Raw genomic sequence first — 22,088 nt, 5'->3', positions numbered from 1 at the left:
ATGCGCGTGAGAAGGAAAACTTTAAGTTGCCAGCCCGGGGAGTCGAAATTTTCAAGCCAGCCCATTTAACTACGATTCCACACCAGCCTAACCCTAGTACCCTTCTCCCATCTCCTCCGGTGCCAACCATCAGCCGCCGCCACTCCACCTATCCATCTCCTGACGCTCCATGTCGGCGCACAGATTTAAACATCCTTTGAATTCGTATGTGCGCACAGATTTCAGCCGTTGATTTCATATTTCACGCGGTCTTTATGCATGTCTTCTGATTTAGATTTAACTTCATGATGATTTCCCTCCCATGGCATAAAACCAGGTTTCCTTGGCCTGGAGAAGTTTGTGATACCTAGGCGTTTCATCCATTTTGCCGAAAGAACTGCATCATTTTGGCTTTTTAGTGCCTTATAATAGTTGATACCCATCTTACTAGCCATAAACTAGTTCATTTGATGTTTGGGTGCTTAGTTATCTTCATCCTAATCCTTGCTGTGTTTTGTTTGAAACAGAAACGCCGTCTGAAGAACACCGTGAAGGATAGCAAGAGGAGCTTGGATGATGTCGACGTGAGTGACATGGACGCCGCGAAGGGAGACCAGTGAGCCGCATTTTCTTTCGCAGCTGATAGCCGAAACTTGTTTAGTCGGGAGTTTATGAGCAACATTTTCTTATTTGTTGAGTGGTAGTGATCCGAGGTCAGAGCAGGATGTGCTATGCGACTGGATTAAGATATGCTAATATACTATGTAAGTGGAGCAGAAGACTTGTTCGGTTTAGTTGCTTCTTCTTCTGTTAACAAGAAAGGTGACTGCATCGGGAGTAGGGACGTCGACCAAGCTGCAAATTACGTCAGGAAAGTCCGAATCCGGCATGATCAAGAATTAGAAGATGATCACCATTTTCATTTATATTGTATCTCAACTCAACTGCTAAGTTCACACCTCTCTGGAACCCTGTTTGCCTTCAGACTTTTTTCAGGGAAGTGTTTACACCATTAAATGATGCCAAAGGCAGGGATACTTCCAAGAGCAGTTAAATTTTCCGAGACTTGGTAGCCCTCTCAAAGACATCAAACATGAGAGCAGGACATGATCTTTTGAGGTGTGCGTACCCTTTGCTTGCCACCATGGCATTCAGTCTGTTTGAAGAGAGGATATATTCAACACAAGCATCTTTCAGCTTGCTGCAGTGATGCTGATCAGCTAGAGCCAACGTGGTCGCCGCAGTCTCGACATCAAGGCTCTTGCATAGAATAACTTCACACATCAACTTCATCCTGTCCATGGCATATCTATCCGCAGCCACGAGCAAGTGCTTAACCATGTCTTCACTCTCACCATCATCAACGTCATCCATAGCAGGCAGAGAATCCGTGTAGATGAAGTGAAGCAACGCCTTGAAAACAGGGGGCTCCATGTCTTTGACGATTATGTTCTTACTCGTAGCACCGGCATCGCTCAGGGGTCCATAGAGTTGAGCGTCGAAGACCGGCGCGATCGCGTAGCGAGCATAATCTTGTGAGTTGTGAGCAGAGAAAACCTCGCCTTCAACCTCAAAAGTCACGTCTGCTCCTCTCTTGCCATCCAGCAATTTCCCGAGATGATTCGGCAGGTCCGAGGGCGGCACATCCTGCACCTCAGTTTTTGTTTTAGCATTGATAACCTTGACTTCACACTCAATCACCAGGCGGTCGTCCCTTAGGTACGATGCTAGCTCACTCTGTTTTATGAACTTGTTAGCTCCATAGCCATCGGGATCTTCATCTGGGTCGACGGGGGTGTACTTGCTGGTAAACCTGCGGACCACCGACGGCAGAGCGCTGGTCGAGTCGATGAGCCTGAACACGTAGTCCGCCCTGACCTCGGCGTCCCTGGTGAGGAGCTCGAGGTAGACCGAGACATAGCCCCTGCAGTCCCGGGATATGTCCCCATCGGGGTAGTAGCGGACGCACCAGTCGTAGCCGCCGACGGCGAAGGTGGCGGACCGTATGGACTCGCCGGCGCCCATACCCTTGTGCAGATGGTAGCCGGCGATGTTGAACACGTGCTTGCCCCTCGCCGTCTCGGAGGTGCACGCAGACACGGTCGTTGGCAGCGGTGGTTCCATTGCTGCTAGCCAGTTTGTGCGGCGGCGGCGATGGCGGCGGCGCAGGTGGGGATATTTTCAGAGGGAATGGGGAATGCGAGGGCACAGAAGAGCTACAAGAAGCAAGCACAAGCGGAGGCCCATCAGCCGGAGAGCTTGGCCCACTTGCTACAACAGCTCCATCAGTGCACATAACCAGCAGTAATTTTTTTTTTCTAGGGGAGTGGCGTCTCCTAACTCGTGTTTTAGGGTTTACCTACTCCGGCGGCGGCGACGCCGGCGTTGAGTCTTCGTCCCCTGCCTCCTTCGTGATAGCCGATGACGTCCGCACGGGCTCCCCGGCCTTGGCGTTATGTTTTCGATGGCTTTTTACGAGGGTGTCTAGGGTTTTATTCTCGGTCCAGATGGGATCGGCTGTTGCGGATCACCATGGCTGGAGGAGCGAGTTCAGCTTCTGGAGCAGGAAAGAGATACTTGGCAGCCGCGACTCGTCGGCCGGACGTGCAAAAAGAGGCACTGGATGGAGGTGAGGCTGCATGCAAGGTGGATCTGTTTTGGTACTTGCTGGAATTTTTGTATCCCGGAGATGGAGATCCTGGTGGAACAAGTGGTGTGGCCTCCCCCTCCAAATCAACCACCTCTGAAGCTACATCGGCGGCCTCCCTTGAGGAGGACCGCCGGGTCCAATGAGTATTATGAGCTGGAACTGTCGCGGGATTGGCAACGACGCGACAGTTCGAGAGCTACGCACGCTTGTGCAACGGTTTGCCCCCTCAGTGCTTTGCCTTCAAGAAACTCAAGTTGGAGGGTTGAGGGCTAGGAATCTAGCTCATTCTTTTGGTTTCAATAGAAGTTATACTGTAGGTAGTAGAGGAAGAAGTGGTGGTTTGGCAATGTACTGGAATGATAATTTAAATCTAGAGCTTATTCATTTTTCACAGTATCACATTGACATGATAGTTAAGAAAGATGAGGAACAACCATGGCGGATAACCTGCATTTATGGTGAAGCAAATGTCAATGAACGACAGAAGACTTGGGACCTGCTGAGGTTCCTCCGAAGTGAATCCAACCTGCCCTGGGTATGCATTGGCGACTTCAACGAAGTACTATCGGCAGACGAACATTTTGGAGTTGGCGAAAGAAATCCGAGGCAGATGACGGGATTCAGGGAAGCTGTTGATGTCGCTGGTCTATGCGACTTGGGTTTTATTGGTCCTTCATGGACTTTTGAAAAGAAAGTGAGGGGCGGGTCCTATACACGGGTACGCCTTGACCGTGCCCTTGCAACGACCGACTGGTGGCTGCGTTTCAATTCAGCAAGTGTCCGGCATCTCACGACTGCCCGGTCAGACCATAGCCCAATTCTCTTGCAGCTAACTGAACCTACCCAGCAGAGAAGAGCACAAGAGAAGCACTTCAGATATGAACTGATGTGGGAGACGCATGAAGCTTTTACCCCTTTTATTACAGAGGCGTGGTGCTCAGGTCAACCATCCAGTTCTATGCTTGCGTTGGGTAATAAATTAAACAGGATCTCGGGGGAGTTATTGGGCTGGAACAGCAGCGTGTTCGGTCAGGTAAAAAAGGAGATAAATAGACTACAAACTGAACTGGAAAGGCTTCGTTCGATACCAGATCGAGTGGGACCTTCAGAGGCAGAAGTCAATATTACTCAGAAGCTCACAGAATGGTACCATCGTGAGGAGATCATGCAAAAACAGCGTTCACGCATCCAGTGGCTTTCGGCGGGAGATAGTAATACCCGATTTTTTCAGCAGAAAGCGAGCAAAAGGAGAAAAAAGAACCGGATAGAACGGCTCCAGTTGCCTGATGGGTCTCTTTGTGAGGATGTCGAACAGTTAAAGGTCCACTCTGTGAATTTCTATAAGGCATTGTATACTTCTGAACGTACAATGGGTATGGAGAGAGTGCTTTCCTGTGTCCCAAGGAAAGTAACACCAGAGATGAACCTATCACTAAACGCACCGTATAAAGCGGAGGAAGTCAAGTTGGCATTGTTCCAAATGTTTCCGACCAAGGCGCCAGGACCTGACGGCTTTCCAGCACATTTTTTTCAGCGTCATTGGGACATATGTGGGGAAGAAGTGACTAAGGCAGTATTGAATATTTTAAACGGAGTTGAAGAAATTGGTGAGGCTAACCAAACTTTACTTGTTCTCATTCCCAAAGTTTCAGATGCATCATCTCTCACCCAATTTAGGCCAATTAGTTTGTGCAATGTTATTCTCAAAATTGTTTCTAAAGTGCAAGCAAATAGGCTAAAGCGGATACTCCCAGAGATAATCTCTGAAGAGCAGTCTGCGTTCGTGCCAGGGAGGCTCATCACAGACAATATTATAACTGCGTATGAGTGTTTGCATTTTATGAAGAAGAAGCGAGGCAGGAGCTCGCAATTTTGCGCCTTGAAACTAGACATGATGAAAGCTTACGATAGGGTGGAATGGGACTATCTCAAAGCCATAATGTTGAAGTTGGGTTTTAGCGACAGGTGGGTCGCTTCCATAATGAAAGTGGTGACATCAGTAACTTTTTCGGTGTTGTTCAGTGGGGAGAGGACGGAGGTCTTTAAACCGTCTAGGGGGATTCGTCAAGGAGACCCCATCTCCCCATATTTGTTTTTGCTAGCAGCTGAAGGTCTCTCTTGCCTTCTAAGGAGCAGGGGGAACTCGGAAAACCTATCGGGCATCCTTGTGGCGCCCACAGCACCCCCGGTCAATCATCTTTTATTTGCAGACGACAGCCTGTTATTCGCAAAAGCAAGCACCGAAGGAGCAACGTCAATTAAAGAAGTGGTAGAGATCTATTGTCAGGCCTCGGGACAACGAATTAACTTTGCAAAAAGTTCTATTCACTTCAGCAAGGGATGTCCAAACACTATCAGAGAAAGTATCAAGGTAATCTTGGATGTTCCTAATGAAAGTTTGAATGAGCGATATTTGGGTATGCCCTCGGATGTTGGAAGAAGCAAGAATGGTACGTTTAAATATCTAAAGGACAGGGTGTGGAACAGGATCCAAGGATGGATGGAGCAAATCCTCTCGGCAGGGGGCAAAGAGGTGCTTATCAAGTCAGTTGCACAGGCAGTTCCAACTTTTTCGATGGCTTGCTTTAAACTGCCTAGAGGTCTATGTGAGAAGTTAAATTCGATGATAAGAAGCTTCTGGTGGGGAAGCAAGAATGGCAAGCGGAAACCACACTGGGTCTCATGGGACACTATGACGATGCCAAAATATATGGGCGGACTGGGATTCAAGGATTTTGAATTATTCAACTTGGCCCTCCTAGCGCGCCAAGCATGGCGCATTCTCCAGTTTCCGGAGACCCTGAGTGCGCGTATAATTAAAGCAGTATATTTCCCTTTGTCAGATATCATGGAAGCATCGTTAGGCTCTTCTCCATCTCAAGTGTGGAGAACCATAGTTGAAGGACGAGACATGCTAAAGCTTGGTTTGATCAGGAGAATAGGCAATGGTGCAGCAACGAAAATATGGGGAGATAATTGGATACCGAGGACCGAAAGGCTCAGACCAGTGGCAGCCCTAGTATCAGACACACCAGAACTTGTGGCCGAACTAATTGACCCGACTTCTTGCCAGTGGAATATGGCAGAGTTAGAGAGAGTTTTCTTGCCCATGGACGTACAAGCTATTCGCGCCATTCCGATCAGCACGTCATCGCAGACTGATTTCTGGGCATGGCATCACGAAAAGTCTGGTAACTTCACTGTCCGTTCAGCGTACAGAATGATGGTAACAACGAAAAAAGTTAGGGAAGATTGGCTTGAAGGCAGACCAAGCACTAGTTCGAACAGGGCGGAAAAGGCATGGTCACAACTATGGAAGATCAAGGTACCATCGAAAGTGCGAGTCTTTGTTTGGCGGCTCGCACAACACTCTTTCCCTTCGGGCTCAGAGATGCATCATCGGAAAATGACCACTAGCCCTCGATGTGTTATTTGTCAAGCAGAGAATGACTCTTGGAGACATTCGTTAATAGATTGTACCATGTCACGTTGTGTTTGGGCATTACTTGATGAATCCCTCATAGAGCACATGTGCATGAATTCTTGCTCGGATGCGAAGGAGTGGCTGTTCCACATGATGGAGACTACAACACATGAAGAATTCATCAAAATTTTATTGACACTTTGGGCGATCTGGGGTGCGCGCCGAAAGGCAATTCATGAATCTATCTACCAAAGCCCGGTGACTATTCATGGTTTTGTTACCAGTCTCATTGCCGACCTTCAAATGGTGAACACAAAACTGGATAAAGCTGCTCCAAATCTACAAGCAGCAGCGCCGAGATGGAGGCCACCGCCGGAGGGCTGGGCCAAAATTTATGTTGATGGTGGTACAAACAAGATAGGATCAAAGGGAGCAGCTGCCGTCATATGCAGGAATGATACAGGGAAGTACCTGGGGTCTTCAGCGAGGGTATTGAACAATTGCACCGACCCAGCAACTCTTGAAGCAATAGCATGCTGTGAAGCGCTGACTTTGGCGGAGGATTTAAACATTCAGAAAGTTATTATCGCATGTGATGCTTCCACAGTTATCAAGAACATCAATGAAGGTAGCAGATGCGAGTATAGCTCGGTTCTTACGGAGATTAAGGTGCGATCGAGACATTTTCTTAATGTTAATTTTGTGCACGAGGGTAGAGCAACAAACATAGAAGCTCACAATCTTGTGAAAAGTGTTTTATCACTCGAACATGGTCGATTCCTATGGCTACTCCAGCCATGGGATCCCTCTATTGTACTTCCTGTTATAGAGCAATAAAATGACCGTGTGATCCTCAAAAAAAAAAGCAGTAATTTTTTTCTCAAAAAAACAAAACCAGCAGTACATTTTGCTAAAAGAACCACTTGCTTGTCAACGCCTGGAAATTTATGTATAGCACGTGTTCTACGCGAGGTCTTGTTCTACGCGAGGCTGGCGGGTACGCCAATGGCGGCGGCGTGTTCTACCCGAGGTCTTGTCAGGAGAGGTGACGATCGAGGGAATACACGCAGCGTGCAGCAGTGGCGCGTCCCGACGGCCCAAGGCCCAGGAGTGCAGCGGATCAGCAGGAGGGCGTGCATTTGCACGTGTAGATTTAATAATGATTGATTTTATCTAGATACGTGCATTTGCACGTGTACGATTACTAGTAGATTTAAATTTAGTGTAGATTTAATATATTACATAGAACTAAAACTAGGTTCGCATATTTAGATAAAAATCTAACCTAATCCGATTCGTCGGATTCTTCCTCGAATTGCTTTCATTCCCTTCTATACATGCTGCCGATCATCGGGTCCGGCCCGTCGCTGCCGCCATCATTGGAGCCGTTGTCGTGTCCGTCGTCATAGTCGTTGTGTTAGAGTTGTGTCGAATATAGTGTACAAGGTAGGTTACAGTTGAACTTGTAGTTGTATTGTGTTTAGATAGGATATGGAGTCCTGTCCTATTAGGACACTTGTATCCTAAGCTTCATATATAGCGAGGATAGATACACGATGTAACCTATGACAACATAATAGCACAGGAACGCAGGGGAAGCAGGTGGCTTGTGCCAGCGTTCAGGACGACCGGGTGCGGTACTGTAGTGGTATCATGAGAAGGAGCGCCCATAGTCAGGTCCCGAAGGTGTAGCCATATCGATGAAGCTCGTTAACAAATCTCGGTATCATGCTCGTGTGATTGCTTGATACTCAAATGATCGACGATGGCCTCGGATTTATTCTAACAAGTGATATCATGAGCTAAGTTGTTTCAAAGGTCTTGAATTGTTGATCTAAAGGAAGCCGACTTGGTTCACTTGTTTAGTTCGTCGCTGGAGACGATCGTGTCTCAACGGACGGAAGATACAGTCGAAGCAATCGGGAGACAGCAGCTCGCACTGCAACAGGGGAAGCAGATTTGTGGCAGGCCAGCAACAGTTTTCGGCGTGATAGGTCTTGGTGTGGAGGCTGGCGGGTACGCCAATGGCGGCGGCGTGTTCTGCGCGAGGTCTCGTCAGGAGACGTGACGATCGAGGGAATACAGGCAGCGTGCAGCAGTGGCGCCTCCCGACGGCCCAAGGCCCAGGAGTGCAGCGGATCAGCGGGAGGGCGTGCAAGGTGTGGCAGCCTGGTGCAGCCCAGGAACAGCTGGCTGGTGCAGCGCTGCTGGATGGAGCTGGAGGCAGGCACAAAGTGGCTGCGATAGCTGGTTGTGGGCGTACATGCTTGAGATTTGTTTAGGAAAAAAAATTGGCACAAAGACTAGTCGAGACCGGGATGCTATCAAGAAGAAAAAAAGAAGATAAGTCCAGGAGCTATATACGTGTGCTCTTTACACGGGAAGGTTGTAAGGAATTTTACCTTGGTTTTCTTTGGTGGTACACTTTTGTGTATGGATGGCGTATCCATTGACGGCTTGAGGAGTCTGGAGCGTGCCAGGCAGCCAGATAAGTTTGGCTGGGTCGGGCTAGATAGTCTGATGGATCGACACAAGTTGATTGGTACAGAAGATGGTGATGGGACCGACGATGATGACATGGAAGCGTGATGCTGATGGTGACCGACTTCTAGGCGTGGTAACACACAGCACGTGCCCGAGGCTTGTGTGGCTTCGACAAGACTATGACGCGGGGTTGATTCAAGGTGATGTGCACACGGAGCTTGAAGTCGACAGGGTGCGAGGGATAGACTGATCATCTACCATGGAGTCATGTTGAAGGTGGAGCTAGATTGAGAGGCTAAGGTGTAAGGATCCAGGGAATCGAAGCCTATTCAGCAAGGGGGAAAAGCGAGTGACATGCAGTTCGGACTGGAGCTCAGTGGTCTCATGGAAGCATGAAACTCGTCATCGGTCGGTGATGATCGTTGGTACTCTGCAGTGGGTGCTCAGTGGTGTGGGTTCGCGACCCTTGAGACTCGACCAGGACAAGGAGGCTCGACGCGGTAATAGCGACGAGGCATGCGGTATGCACGGGACATGGAGATGGTCCAGAGCTCTGGTCGTCATACATGTGGTGAGACAATTGCGAATTTGACTCGGGGTGACTATAAGCAACGGTGAAATTTCTTTAAGTTTCAAACAGGCGGTCAAGGAAGAGCAGTGATGTTGAGTTCAGGTAACTCTTATGTGTGACTCCCAATATGTGAGTTGTTCACTTTCATGCAGATCAGTGATCAGTGTATGATAACATTGGACTGGTACTCTGGAAGTTGGGAGTACAAACTAGAGTAACAAGGAACTTAATTTTACTCGAGCATTGACTGTGGTCAAGAAAAGAAGAGACTACAAGTTGCAGGTGGAGTCATATGGAGTCTTTGGAGTAGCAACAATTCTCATGGGAAAAGGTCAAGTCTGTAGAGAGATATTTTGCAATACAATAATCATTGTATTGATGGGGTGCTGGTGCACGTATATATAAGTACAGGATAGGCCTCAACCTCTACTATACACAACTAGGAGGTGGGCCACAACACGTAATACATGCAACACAAAATACAACTCAACACCCCCCCCCCTCGCGCGGTCGAAGCGTCGCCAGAGACACAGAGACTGGACCAAAACTCCTTGAAGACGGAAGGAGGCAATTCCTTAGTCATCACATCAGCAAACTGTTGCGACGTCGGCACGTGAAGAACCTGAACAAGGCCAATGGCAACCTGCTCGCGCACGAAGTGAATATTGATCTCAATATGCTTCGTACATTGATGGTGCACCGGGTTGGCGGAAAGGTAGACTACGCTGACGTTATAGCAGTAGACAAGAGTGGCCTTAGGAACATCACAAAGCAACTCCAGGAGCAGCTGACAGAGCCAAGAGCACATGGCCATGGCATTAGCCACGGCGCGATACTCTGCCTCGGCGCTGGAGCGGGAGACCGTGGGTTGCCGCTTCGATGACCAAAAGATCAACGAGGGCCCAAGGTAGACATGGAGCGTCGAGTGTCGGGGCAGCCAGCCTAGTCGGCATCCGAGTAGGCCACGAGGTCGATGGAGGCAGAGGCTTTCAGGGTGAGTCCCAAAGACATGTTGCCGCGTATATATCGGAGAATACGCTTCACCAAGGTCCACTAGAAGTCATGCAGCGTGTTCATGTGGAGGCACACCTACTGAATAGCGTACTGCAGGTCAGGTCGAGTCAGCGTCAGGTGCTGTAAAGACCAACAATGGGGCGATAAAACGCTCCATCGGACGCGAGAGACCCCTCCAGAGCAGAGACCTTCGCCTCCGTGTCGACGGGGGTGGGTGCCGACTTGCAGTTAAGCATACCGACACGCTCCAGGAGCTCATGGGCGTACTTCTGCTGATGCAGAAAGAAGCCGTCAGTCCGGCGGACCACCTCGATGCCGAGAAAGTAGTGCAGGGGCCCCAAGTCCTTGAGGGCGAACTCATCACGAAGACGAGCAGCAGCCGCTGAAGGAGATCAGGGGTGGACGCCGTGAGGATGATGTCATCAACGTAGAGCAGCAAATATGCAGTGTCAGCTCCCTGATGATACACGAAGAGTGAGGCATCCGAGCGAGTGGACCGAAATCCTAGAGACTGCAGGAAGGCTGCGATACGCTGGTACCAAGCCCGAGGCGCCTGCTTCAACCTGTAAAGAGAACGGGAGAGCAAGCACACAAAGTCTGGGTGCTCAGCGTCGACGAAGCCAGTGGGCTGCTCATAGTACATCTAGTCGGCAAGATGGTCGTGCAAGAAGGCGTTGGAGACATCCAACTGGTGCACAGGCTAGGCGCGCGAAACCGCCAACTGGAGCACGGCGCAGATTGTGTCTGGTTTAACAACCGGGGCGAAGGTGTCGGTAAAGACCATGCCCGCGCGCTGCCGAAATCCACGAACCACCCACCGAGCCTTGTAGCGCTCGAGAGAACCGTCCGGGCGGGTCTTGTGGCAAAACACCCACTTGCCAGTGATGATATTGGCACGAGGGGGTCGCGGAACAAGCTGCCACATGCGGTTGCACTGTAGGGCGTCGAACTCCTCCTGCATCGCAGCTAACCAATAGGGATCCCGAAGGGCATCACGAGCGGAGGTGGGAACGGGTGATGGTGTCAACGTTGAGGCGACGCACACATACTCGTCGGAGGAGTAGCCCATCCTCTGCCGAAGCACTCCTGCTCGGGCCCGAGTAGTCATGCCTAGTGGCGGGGCAGCATGGCCGGCGATAGCGGCAGGGGCCGCGGCCACGACAGGGGCGTCAGCGGCTGCGGGGGCACTCGCGGCGGCGACAGGGGCCGCGGTGCCGGTGACGGGGGCCGCGGAGGCGGCAACGGTGCCAGCCAAGCCGGCGGCCGAGGGGGCGAGGGCGAGGAGGATGTCGAGCCCGTCGCCGGGGTGGCGGCGCAAGCAGGGTTGGCGAGCGGAGTACCCACCGGCTCAACCTCGTAGGAGGGAGACGGGGATCCAGGCGCCTGGTCAGACTCGACCTCTGGGGAGGGAGTCGAAAAACAGGGTGGTGGCGACAGAAGGCGCCGTGCCGGAGGGGCCTCCGGGGGCCGCCGCCGCGCATCGCTCCAGGAAGGGCATGCGGGGGACGGCGCCGAAGGGGCTGAAGAAGGAGGAACCTGAAAAAAAGGAACATCGTCTCGACAAAATACACATGCCTCGAGGTGTACACACGATGAGTGACAGGATCACAACACAAAATATATGCAACACAAAATACAACTCAACAGAGTCCAATGTATATGACAGTTTGACGCATTGACGAATTCAAGGTGGTGGAGAATATTGCCAAGGTGGGGTTTGTTAGAGTTGTGTCGAATATGGTGTACAAGGTAGGTTACAGTTGAACTTGTAGTTGTATTGTGTTTAGATAGAATATGCAGTCATGTCCTAGTAGGACACTTGTATCCTATGTGTAACGCCCACGATGCGGCTATATCTTCGACGTGTCGAGGCACGACTTAGAGGCATAACCGCATGGTGGTTTAGTCGCAAGTGGGGTAATCTTCACATAATCTCATGTACTGAATTAAGAAAGAGATAAAGAGTTGGCTTACAATCGCCACTTCACACAAATAACAAGCTAAGCATACATTATCCAGAGTACAATCAAGGTCCGACTACGAAACCAATATAAAAGAAGACCCCAAATGCTAGATCCCCGATCGTCCCAACTGGGCACCACTACTGATCAACCGGAAAAGACGCATAACAACGATCAAGATCTTCATCGAGCTCCCACTTGAGCACGGTTGCGTCACCTGCTCTGGTATCATCGGCACCTGCAACTGTTTGGAAGTATCCGTGAGTCACGAGGACTCAGCAATCTCACACCCGCGAGATCAAGACTATTTAAGCTTATGGGTAGGATAGGGTAATGAGGTGGAGCTGCAGCAAGAACTAAGAAAATATGGTGGCTAACATACGCAAATAAGAGCGAGAAGAGAAGCAACGCAACGGTCGTGAAACTAGAAGTGACCAAGAAGTGATCCTGAAACTACTTACGCACAACCATAACACAAGAACCGTGTTCACTTTCCGGACTCAGCCGGAAAGAGACCATCACGGCTACACACGCGGTTGATGCATTATAATTAAGTTAAGTGTCAAGTTCTCTACAATCAAACATTAACAAATTCTCATCTGCCACATAACCGCGGGCACGACTTTCGAAAGTTTAAACCGTGCAGGGGTGTCCCAACTTAGCTCATCACAAGCTCTCACGGTCAACGAAGGATATTCCTTCTCCCGGGAAGACCCGTCCAGTCTCGGAATCCCGGTTACAAGACATTTCATCAATGGTAAAACAAGACCAGCAAAGCCGCCCGAATGTGCCAACAAATCCCGATAGGAGCTGCACATATCTCGTTCTCAGGGCATACCGGATGAGCAGTCGATACAACCAAAACCACCCCTCAAGTTTCCCCGAGGTGGCGCTGCAAGGGGCTCTAGTTCGGACCAACACTTAAAGAAGCACTGCGCCCCCGGGGGGGGGGGGGTTAAAATAAAGATGATCCTCGGGCTCCGGAAACCCAAGGGAAAAGGTTTAGGTTGTTAGGCAAATGTGAAACCAAGGTTGGGCCTTGCTGGAGGAGTTTTATTCAAAGCGAACTGTCAAGGGGTTCCCATAACACCCAACCGCGTAAAGAACACAAAATCAAGGAACATAACACCGGTATGACGGAAACTAGGGTGGCAAGAGTGGAACAAAACACCAGGCATAAGGCTGAGCCTTCCACCCTTTACCAAGTATATAGATGCATTAATTAAATAAGAGATATTGTGATATCCCAACATATCCATGTTCCAACATTGAACAATCTTCAACTTCACCTGCAACTAACAACTGTATAAGAGGGGCTGAGCAAAAGCAGTAACATAGCCAAACAACGGTTTGCTAGGATGGTTGAAAAAGGTTAAAGGTATCATGGCAATTTGGGAGGCTTGATAAACAAGTGGTAGGTAGCACGACATAGTGATAGAGCGAACAACTAGCAAGCAAAGATAGAAGCGATATCGAGGGTATGGTCATCTTGCCTGAGATCCCGCAAGGAATAAGAACGAGTCCATGAAGAAGACAAACAGACGTAGTCGAACGAATCCTCACAACTCCAGAACGAAACCGAAACTAACGAGAGAAGCAACCCAGAAAGAAGCAAGCAACATGGTAAACAACCATCACATAAATATGGCATGATGCACAATCAAGTATGACGCATGTCCGGTTTAAAGAGGCATGTCATGGCAAAGTGCAACAAACAATACAACGAATTAAGTGGGTTGCATATTGACGAAACACCACATGACTTAGTTAGTTCTCTCTCATTTATGCTACTCAACAAAATTAAATGTTATTAAACATTGCAAGGGGTGAGGCAAAAGTAAACTACACATTTTAGGCAATTTAAATGAGGTCAGAAACATAAAACAACAATTCCGGTAAATCCTCATGTGCATTAGTAATTTAATGCAACAGCAATTTTAAACATTTTAAATGATGTTATCATGATGCGAATGACATGTGCAAGTTTTATGCAATTTTTGTTAGAAGTTGACACGAACATGATATGAAGCATTTGTCATCGTGGCGGAAACGAAAGGGGGTGCCACGGCGACGATAACGAGACGGTGCCACGGCAACGTTCCGGTTCCGACAACTCATTGAGATGTCGGTGCAAAAGAAAGTGTGGCGGGAGTGTGTCAAGCACGGATGGTGGGGTGATCCCAGTTATCGGGTTCCCTCGAGACAACGGCATGGCAACGGGGAACATGCAAGAAACATGTCGGGCACGGTGCAAACGCGAGCATTTCATACAACATATGCATTCGTCCACGGGCGGTCGTTCTCGGCGGTTATACCTTCGAAGCATGCGTTTTTAGGCGGACCAAGTTCAAAGCGGTGTAGGTGAATTAGACGTTCTCGCGACAGTCGTGGAAGTAGTGGTACACATTCGTTTCGGATGGGAACTTGACGAATCCACGGTCGACGGTAGTTGTACACTTGGTCTTGTCAGATCCATAGTTCTTTGGGCAACGGTAGTCGTACACTTCCGTAGATGTTCGGGGCCGTCGGTAGGGGTACTCGTGGTATTGCGATGATAGTGGTACAAGGTCGTTGGGGTACTTGTCGGTTCGGTTTTGAAGGTCTTGTTTTTGCGACGGTAGACGTATTAGTCGGCGGTAGTGGAACTTGACGGATCTGAGCTCTTCAGGCGTCGTGGTACTTTGCGTCCAAGTGGGCTCAGGGAGACTTGTGTATTTGCGTAGTCGTACATGGGACATTTGACTGCGGTCTTGGCGGCTTGAGCAGGGGCCACCCGAACTCGGCAGGAGGCAGAAAACGAAGCAGAGTGCTCATGCTCGGGGACGTTGCAACAACAGCAGCAGCCGGAAGTGCACGCGGAAGGAAGGGTCGGTCCTAGGCCGGATGCAGGGAGCAGCAGGGGAGGTCACAGAGGCGAGCTCACGGCCAGCAGCATCAACAAGGCGCGGAACGGGACGGAGCCGGCGTGTTTGAGGCAGCGGTCGCCGGATCCAGCGAGGAACTCAATCAGCGGCGATGGCGGGTCTTGGCGCGAGCGAAGGGCATGGGGGGCGGCGCTGGTCCTCTCCTCCAGCGAAGCAAGAACGACGGGTGAGCGGGCGACCTTCAGGCGACGCAGGGGAGTCCTGCTGTCTTGGTGGCGCGACGAACGGGCGAGGACGGTGGGAACGAGGTCGGGCTCGGGAGGAGGGAGGCCATGGCAGAGGAGGGCGGCGCGGAGCAAAGGCACGGTGTGGAAGGAGGAAAGGCCGGCGTGGTCCTGGTGGAGCTCGACGGCGGCGTCGCAGGCTTGCCGGCGCCGGGAACAAGGTGCAGGAGAGGAGAGGCCGGCGAGGAAGACCGACGCGCGAGCTCCTCTCTGGTGCGTGATATGGGAGACAAGGGAGAAAACGAGCGGAGGGAGATGGGGCGCTGGGTCTGGCGGCGCGAGGGGAGAGATCGAGTGGAGGGGAGTCGGCCTAGGGTTGAGAAGGCAGGGGCCGACTGGGCCTAAAGGGGCAAATGGGCCGGCGCTGGTGGTTGGGAGGCCTGGCTGGGCTCTCTCTCCCTTATTTTTCATAGCAGAAAAATAAATGCAAAGAAAGAAAAAGAAGTGAGGAAAAGGTTAAAGAGTTTGGGCATGGGATTATTTTCCCGGACTCACAAGAATATGCTTGTTCCGAGAAAATAGAAAAGGTCATGATTGAAAGATGTAAATTCAAACTCATTTGAATTTAATTCAAATGGGTTTCAACTAGGACTTGGTAGAAGGAAGGTCCAAAAATGTTCGGATTTTTGGTGGAGCTCCGGAATATGATGAAAGAATATGTAACAAGGTTGGAGACCAAGAATTAAGATAACAAATGCATTGGGATATTTTGCAAGTGTGTTATGGTGAATTCCAAATTAATGAAATATTTAATATAGCTCCTTAATATTGGGAGGATATGTTATAAAGAGCAATCACCATGTGAGTCCCCTCGGTTTAAATGGACCGAAGATCCATGCAATTTATTTAGTTGAGTTGCAGAGATTAAAGACATGATGGCATGATGACATGATGCAATGCAAAATATGCAATGATGGATGCAACAAGCAAAACAAAACACACCACGAAACTCGGAAAACATGGAAGGTATCTGGAGCGCCGGTCTTGCGGTGTCACACTATGCCTCTCATATACAGCGAGAGTAGACACATGATGTAACATATGCCAACATAATAGCACAGGAACGCAGGCGAAGCCGGCAGCTTGTGCTGGCGTCCAAGGCGACCGGGTGTGGTGTTGTAGCGGTATCATGCGGAGGAGCACTCATAGTCAGGCCCCGAGGATGTAGTCATATCGATGAACCTCGTTAACAAATCTCAGTGTCATACTCGTGTGATTGTTTGGTTCTCAGATGATCGATGTTGGCCTCGGATTTATTCTAACATGTTGCATTCTTTATCTTTGCATAGGTCCATCACATTGGTCCTTCCCATCGCGTACTTCGCGTACAATCATCGTTCGGCCTAGCTCCGAGAAACAGCGGCGGAGCTCGGCCATGTATGACTTGCTGCCAGCCTCCACTATGAGCACTCGCGGGCCACCTGGTCCTCCCGCCTCTGCCTTGCGCTGGCCACCCAGTTGTCCACCGGCGGCTCCGTAGGCGGCAAATATCCATCGGGGAAATTACGTCGGCCAAGGCACCGACTTAATGTCGTATGGTCGGGCCGCTCCCTGCGCTGAGTAGAAGGAGCCTAACTAGTGGGTCTTCCCGGTGTCACGGTTGTATATTTCTGTGACCCAAGTGCCCCACTGGAGTTGCCGCACGCTGTGGTATCTCGGCACCTACAGCAGGGGCGGTGCGATCTCAGGGGATGCCGCTGGAGGAGGAGCTGCCACTGATGCAAGAGGAGGAGGCAGAGCTGCAGCGTTGATCTGCGGGCAACGCGTTGTGGATCATAGGTGGGGAGCGGCGGCGGCCTCCGGTTCCACCCATGTCGCCCGCGGGGTGAGTGGATGGGCAGCGGGTTGCGGCCGAGGCGTGGATTCGGTGGCGGCGGCGGAGAATTGAGTGGCGCCTAGAAGGGAGAGAGAAGGGAAAAGTTTTATTCCTCGGCCGAGCGAGCGAGTATATTTGATCCTCGTTTGTCGCTCGGAGTAGAATTTATAGTCCTCTATGGGTTTTAGGAGATCGGCTAAGTCCAGTTTAAAAGAGTAAACTAGAATTTTTATTTCTCTAATCGGATCTAAGTGATCGGCTAGAGATGCCCTTAGCTTACGGAGGGGTTTGTCAGGAGCAAAGTTTCCACTTTCGAAACCAAGAAAATTTCACTCACCCTTGAATTTTTTTCAAAATTTCAGGAAAAAATTGAGCAAATTAATGATTTTTTTAGTTTGGATAAGTCCGATTTTAAAGAATTGAATAAGCTAGTATATTTGCTGGCCACACACCAACCACGGAAGCCCATAGACTATGACCGAGATCCATACAGCGAGAGTAGCCATCCATGAGACCATGACCGAGATCCAGCCGTAATGGTAACAAACTCTAACCTCTATCCTTGCGTCTCGGCTGAAATCCCAACTGCCTACCTTCCTTCTAAACTCATCAATGGAGGCCAGGCACGCATGATCTTGTGCACTCAACAAAATCGTTAGCCGCCATGGGTTGTGTCATGTCCAGCTCCTCCACCCCAACTCCCTCCGCCACCGCCGCTGCCGCCGTCAAGCCTCAGACCGTCTCACCCAGGTCAGGCTCGCATGTTCTACTTCTATACATCAACGTGTACCCGACATACCAAGGGCTCGGCAACGGCAAGTGCGTCAAATCGGAGACCTTCCTCGCCGGAGGCCGCCGCTGGTACGTCGAGTTCTACCCCGACGGCCAGGGCCCGCAGGACGCCGGCTGGATATCCGTCTTCCTCTTCCTCGTCCCGGCCGGCGCCTTCGAGGTCGTCACGACGCAGGTCAAGATCAGCCTACTCGACGCTCACGGGAAGCCGGTGCCGTCCTACGGCCGCAGAGGTGGGTGGAGGTGCTGCACCTTCTCCAGCAATGAAGGGCCGTGGGGTTACTCTCGGTTCATCACCAGGGCTGATCTGGAGAGATTAGGTCACGTGTCATGGGAGAACGGTGGTTTCGGTGTCCAATTCGACATCATTGTGTCCAAGGAGATTTCCACTGAGTACGTTCCTGGACGGAACCATGATCGCATGCTAGTGCCGCCGTCGGATATCCTCCATGATCTCGGTCAGCTCCTCTCCTCCGGTGAAGGGGCGGATGTCATGTTCGAGGTCGGCGGTGAGATGTTCGCCGCACACAGGTGTGTCCTTGGTGCTCGTTCCTCTGTCTTCAGGGCGCAGCTTCTGGGTCCAATGAAGGAGAGCACATCAATGTGCGTGCAGATAGAGGACATGGAGCCAAAAGTATTCCAGGCATTGCTTCATTTTACCTACACCGATTCGGTGCCCGATGTCGACGATGCCGATGCACTAGGGATGATCCAGCATTTGCTTGTTGCCGCGGACAGGTACGGCCTCAAGAGACTGAAGTTGACCTGCGAAGAGAAACTATGCGGTTACATCAACACTAGCACAGTTGCCACTACAGTGGCACTCGCCGAGCAACATGCTTGTCCTGCACTCAAGGAGGAATGCTTCAGATTCCTCGAGTCCTGTAACAATAGCATGCTGGATCTGATCACACGGAGTTCTGACTTTGAGCATCTAGCAAGAAGTTGCCCGTCTATTATGAAGGAGCTTATTCCCAAACTTGCTCGCAAACCTCCTTGTGTAATAAAATATAGCAACATGTAACTAGCTATATATTGAGGAAGTTTCCAAAGTCCACATTTAGTGATCAACTGCTGTCGACGAGGATGGGCGCATGATGGCCAAAGAATGTACTGGACTGGTAGTACTGCTATCTTTTTGCTTGGTCACGGTGCACAGCACACCTTTTTATTTAACGTTTGAGTATTACTATGGAGTCATTGATTATTTGAATTATTGAATTTTACGGTGTGCTGCCAATGAACTAGGTATCATCGAGTTTGCAGCTCATACATTATTATTGAATTAGATGACTCAATTGGATCCCAAGGTGGTTAGTTACTTCTGTTGCTTAAGGGTGTGTTTGGTTGGAGAACGAAGTGGAATGGAATGTCATGGTTCCGTGACATTCCATTCCACTAAAATGGGTTGGTTCCGTTCCTACGTTTGGTTGGGCAAGTAGGTGTAATGGAACGGTTCCATTTCAGTGTTTGGTTGGAAATAACCTAATGGAAGGCATTTGATGTCACATATATGCATAATTGTCACTAGTCTTTGTATTTTTAACACATAATAAGAAAATGCCAGAAGCATACTAGTTATTCACTCATATACATGTCAACAATCTGTCAAAACGCTAGCCTAAAAACTGTCAAAATACAAGTCATGCATTCATATTCATGCCAAAATACGAGGCATCCATCCATATAGATGTTAAAATACTAGCCATTTACGCAAAATCATGCTGCTGTGATTAGGAAAATCTACCAAGTTTCAGAACACAATAGTACGTATTCCCCAATCGATTCAGCAGCTGATTGTCGCTGCTTGCCCAGGTGTGGCACATAGATAAGGGATTAGGGCTGCAGCCGGAGCTGGCAGTCAATGGCCGGCACCACAAAGTCGCCACTGAGGGACGGCAACGAGTTCACCAGCACATAGCTTGCTTGCGAGATGTAGCCGCCTCATCGCGATCCAGTTTAAGCTCACGGAGATCCGCAGCAACCCGACATGGAGCATCACCGAAGATCCGCAACAGCCCGACACGGAGATCCGCAGCGACCAGACGCGGAGCTGATAGGTGATGGAGATGCATCGCCGGAGAGGGAGATACCTCGCTCGAGAGGGATGGAGGAGGAGAGGCAGCGCACTAGTGGGAGAGATAGAAGAGGGAGCGGTGGCGGCGCGGCGATGGGACAGAGTTCATGGTTGCGGGAGTCGCGGGCAGAGGTGAGAGACGCGAGGCCGAGCCGTTCCTTGTGATTCCTCCAAATCGGAGGTACGAGTGTATTCCGGATCTTAGGGGAATATTCCGCCCGGGCGAATGGGTTGGTTCTGGCGCTTCGCTACTACCGAACATAGGAACGTGGGGCAGGCACAGGATGGACCCGTTACATTCCATCCGGTGACCAGAACCAAACACACCCTAAAGCTTTGTGTCTATCTCTATCATTCTTCTATGTGTCATCCTTTCAGCTAGCATACATTGCTCTTCTGTAATGAATTCTACACAAGAAGAAGATGGCATACATTGTTTGTCTGTAATGAATTCGACAAAAGAAGAAGAAAATTACATTTATTCGATTATCTTTGTTGTACTAATTGCTCTTCCAAAAAGATGTAGTCTTGAAATCTATCACCGATATGAAGCAGGCACTATGGTGTTATGCATTTGTATGGAGCTTCTGGCTGAAAGTCTTTGCTAGTACCGAAGACTCAACGTGATCCTCCACACATCAGACATATTAAAGTATAAGTCATGAATTTGTATTAATTACTGGATGGAAAATGAGAAGATAGATAAATAGCAGAGTTAAGGATTCAATCTACTTGAACCTTCATCTCCCCAATCCAAAACCCATTTTGCGCTGTCAACTCTGAAAATTGGCGCACAACATGTGGTTTAGGTCAGATTCTCAGCATCCAACGTTAGCATCGATGATGTGTTGTATGTGTAGGTAAACATATACTACTATATTTTTTCGTTTGTATGTATACTGTGGTAAGCTTGTTTAGTACAGGTGCATCTGCTATAGTCAAGGGCTCAAGGCTTGCCTATGTATCCTAAAGATGTATCTGGCATCATCACATATACAGATGCACTTGGTACCTAATGATAACTGAGCTTAACACAACTCACATGAGAGTAAAAATATGGTTTTTGTGACGAAGGTGAAAAAATTTAAAGTTTCCGTGCCCATTTGCCAAATTGGGATATCTGAAATTGTCGTAATGATTTCGGTTTTAACAAGGTTGGAGTTTCAAACTTCTTACATGTCATGTTCCACTTGGGTGCACTCACTTGGAGATTATATTAATATAGTTTTTGCGACGAAGGTGGAACAATTTGAAGTTTCTGTGCCCATTTGCCAAATTGAGATATTTGAAATTGACGATGATTTCGGTTTATACAAGGTAGGAGTTTCAAACTTCTTACAGGTCATGTGGCACTTTGGTGCAATAACTTTGGATGATGGTCTAGCAATAGAATTTGTGACGTATAAGTGTGCCATGTGAACATTTTTTTTCCTGATCGACATGGCTTATGGCGTACTTACTTTGCATCTGCTAAGGATTAGAGGATGTTTAAAACTTCATAACAAAGATGATTGAGAATTTATAGAAAGTGGTTGCACACGAGCTGCTATATTTTATTCACAAGGTAGTGAAATATAATAATCGATCCAAATTAGAAACTAATAATTATTAAGGTAGTGAAATAAAATAATCAATCCAAATGATCAGATCTATAAATAAAATGTACCAGAAGCACAAAGCACCTCAAACATAAAATAAATGCATTAAGGTCCATGACCACCAAACGACCACAGTCGCCACAAGAATGAGCCACCGACAGTTGCTTTCGCTGCTCCTATGTCGGAGCTGGCTTAACCTTGTCGATAATAGCCGAAAAGCCTTCATGCAAGAATTAGCGCCCCAGAGCAGCAGCCATCGCCGTTGAATCCGTGAATCGATCTGAAAAATCTGACACCAAATCTTGCCATTGTGTACGCACAACGAGAAACATTAACCTCTCCGACCCGGGGAGCTAGAAGGAATCAACACCAGAGCTCCATTTAATCTGTCCCAATAGACGAACTTGAGGACGATTGGAGCTCGAAAGACTAACTGGAGAAAGAAGCACCGCCATTCGTCCGAACGTCGCCCCTACAAGGAATAAAACGTACCTACCTACTAGCCGGACCTAAGAACCAGGATTTTTCTCCCAGCTACCGGCTGTCGGAACAACGGACAGAGAGGAGACGGATC

At 49.3% G+C, this 22,088-nt stretch overlaps 2 protein-coding genes across 2 annotated transcripts; one reads left to right on the top strand and one right to left on the bottom strand.

Moving 5' to 3' along the window:
• Positions 1–1,029: 1,029 nt before the first annotated feature.
• On the bottom strand, positions 1,030–2,103 carry LOC119271711 (BTB/POZ and MATH domain-containing protein 1-like). Its single transcript, XM_037553432.1, has one exon. It carries the CDS (start codon positions 2,101–2,103, stop codon positions 1,030–1,032), a length of 1,074 nt encoding a protein of 357 aa, XP_037409329.1.
• A 15,486-nt stretch (positions 2,104–17,589) lies between these two features.
• On the top strand, positions 17,590–19,060 carry LOC119270946 (BTB/POZ and MATH domain-containing protein 2-like). Its single transcript, XM_037552943.1, has one exon. It carries the CDS (start codon positions 17,712–17,714, stop codon positions 18,861–18,863), a length of 1,152 nt encoding a protein of 383 aa, XP_037408840.1. The 5' UTR covers positions 17,590–17,711; the 3' UTR covers positions 18,864–19,060.
• The last annotated feature ends 3,028 nt before the right edge of the window (positions 19,061–22,088 follow it).

The sequence above is a fragment of the Triticum dicoccoides genome, chromosome 3A (genome assembly GCF_002162155.2).
Source record: "Triticum dicoccoides isolate Atlit2015 ecotype Zavitan chromosome 3A, WEW_v2.0, whole genome shotgun sequence".
NCBI classification, from domain to species: Eukaryota; Viridiplantae; Streptophyta; class Magnoliopsida; order Poales; family Poaceae; genus Triticum; species Triticum dicoccoides.
The sequence above is the reverse complement of the archived record's forward strand: the minus strand, read 5'-3'. Positions and strand labels throughout refer to the sequence as shown.

Coding starts and splice junctions, on each gene's coding strand:
- LOC119271711 (XM_037553432.1), bottom strand. CDS start 2,103: ATGGAACCACCGCTGCCAACGACCGTGTCTGCGTGCACCTCCGAGACG.
- LOC119270946 (XM_037552943.1), top strand. CDS start 17,712: ATGGGTTGTGTCATGTCCAGCTCCTCCACCCCAACTCCCTCCGCCACC.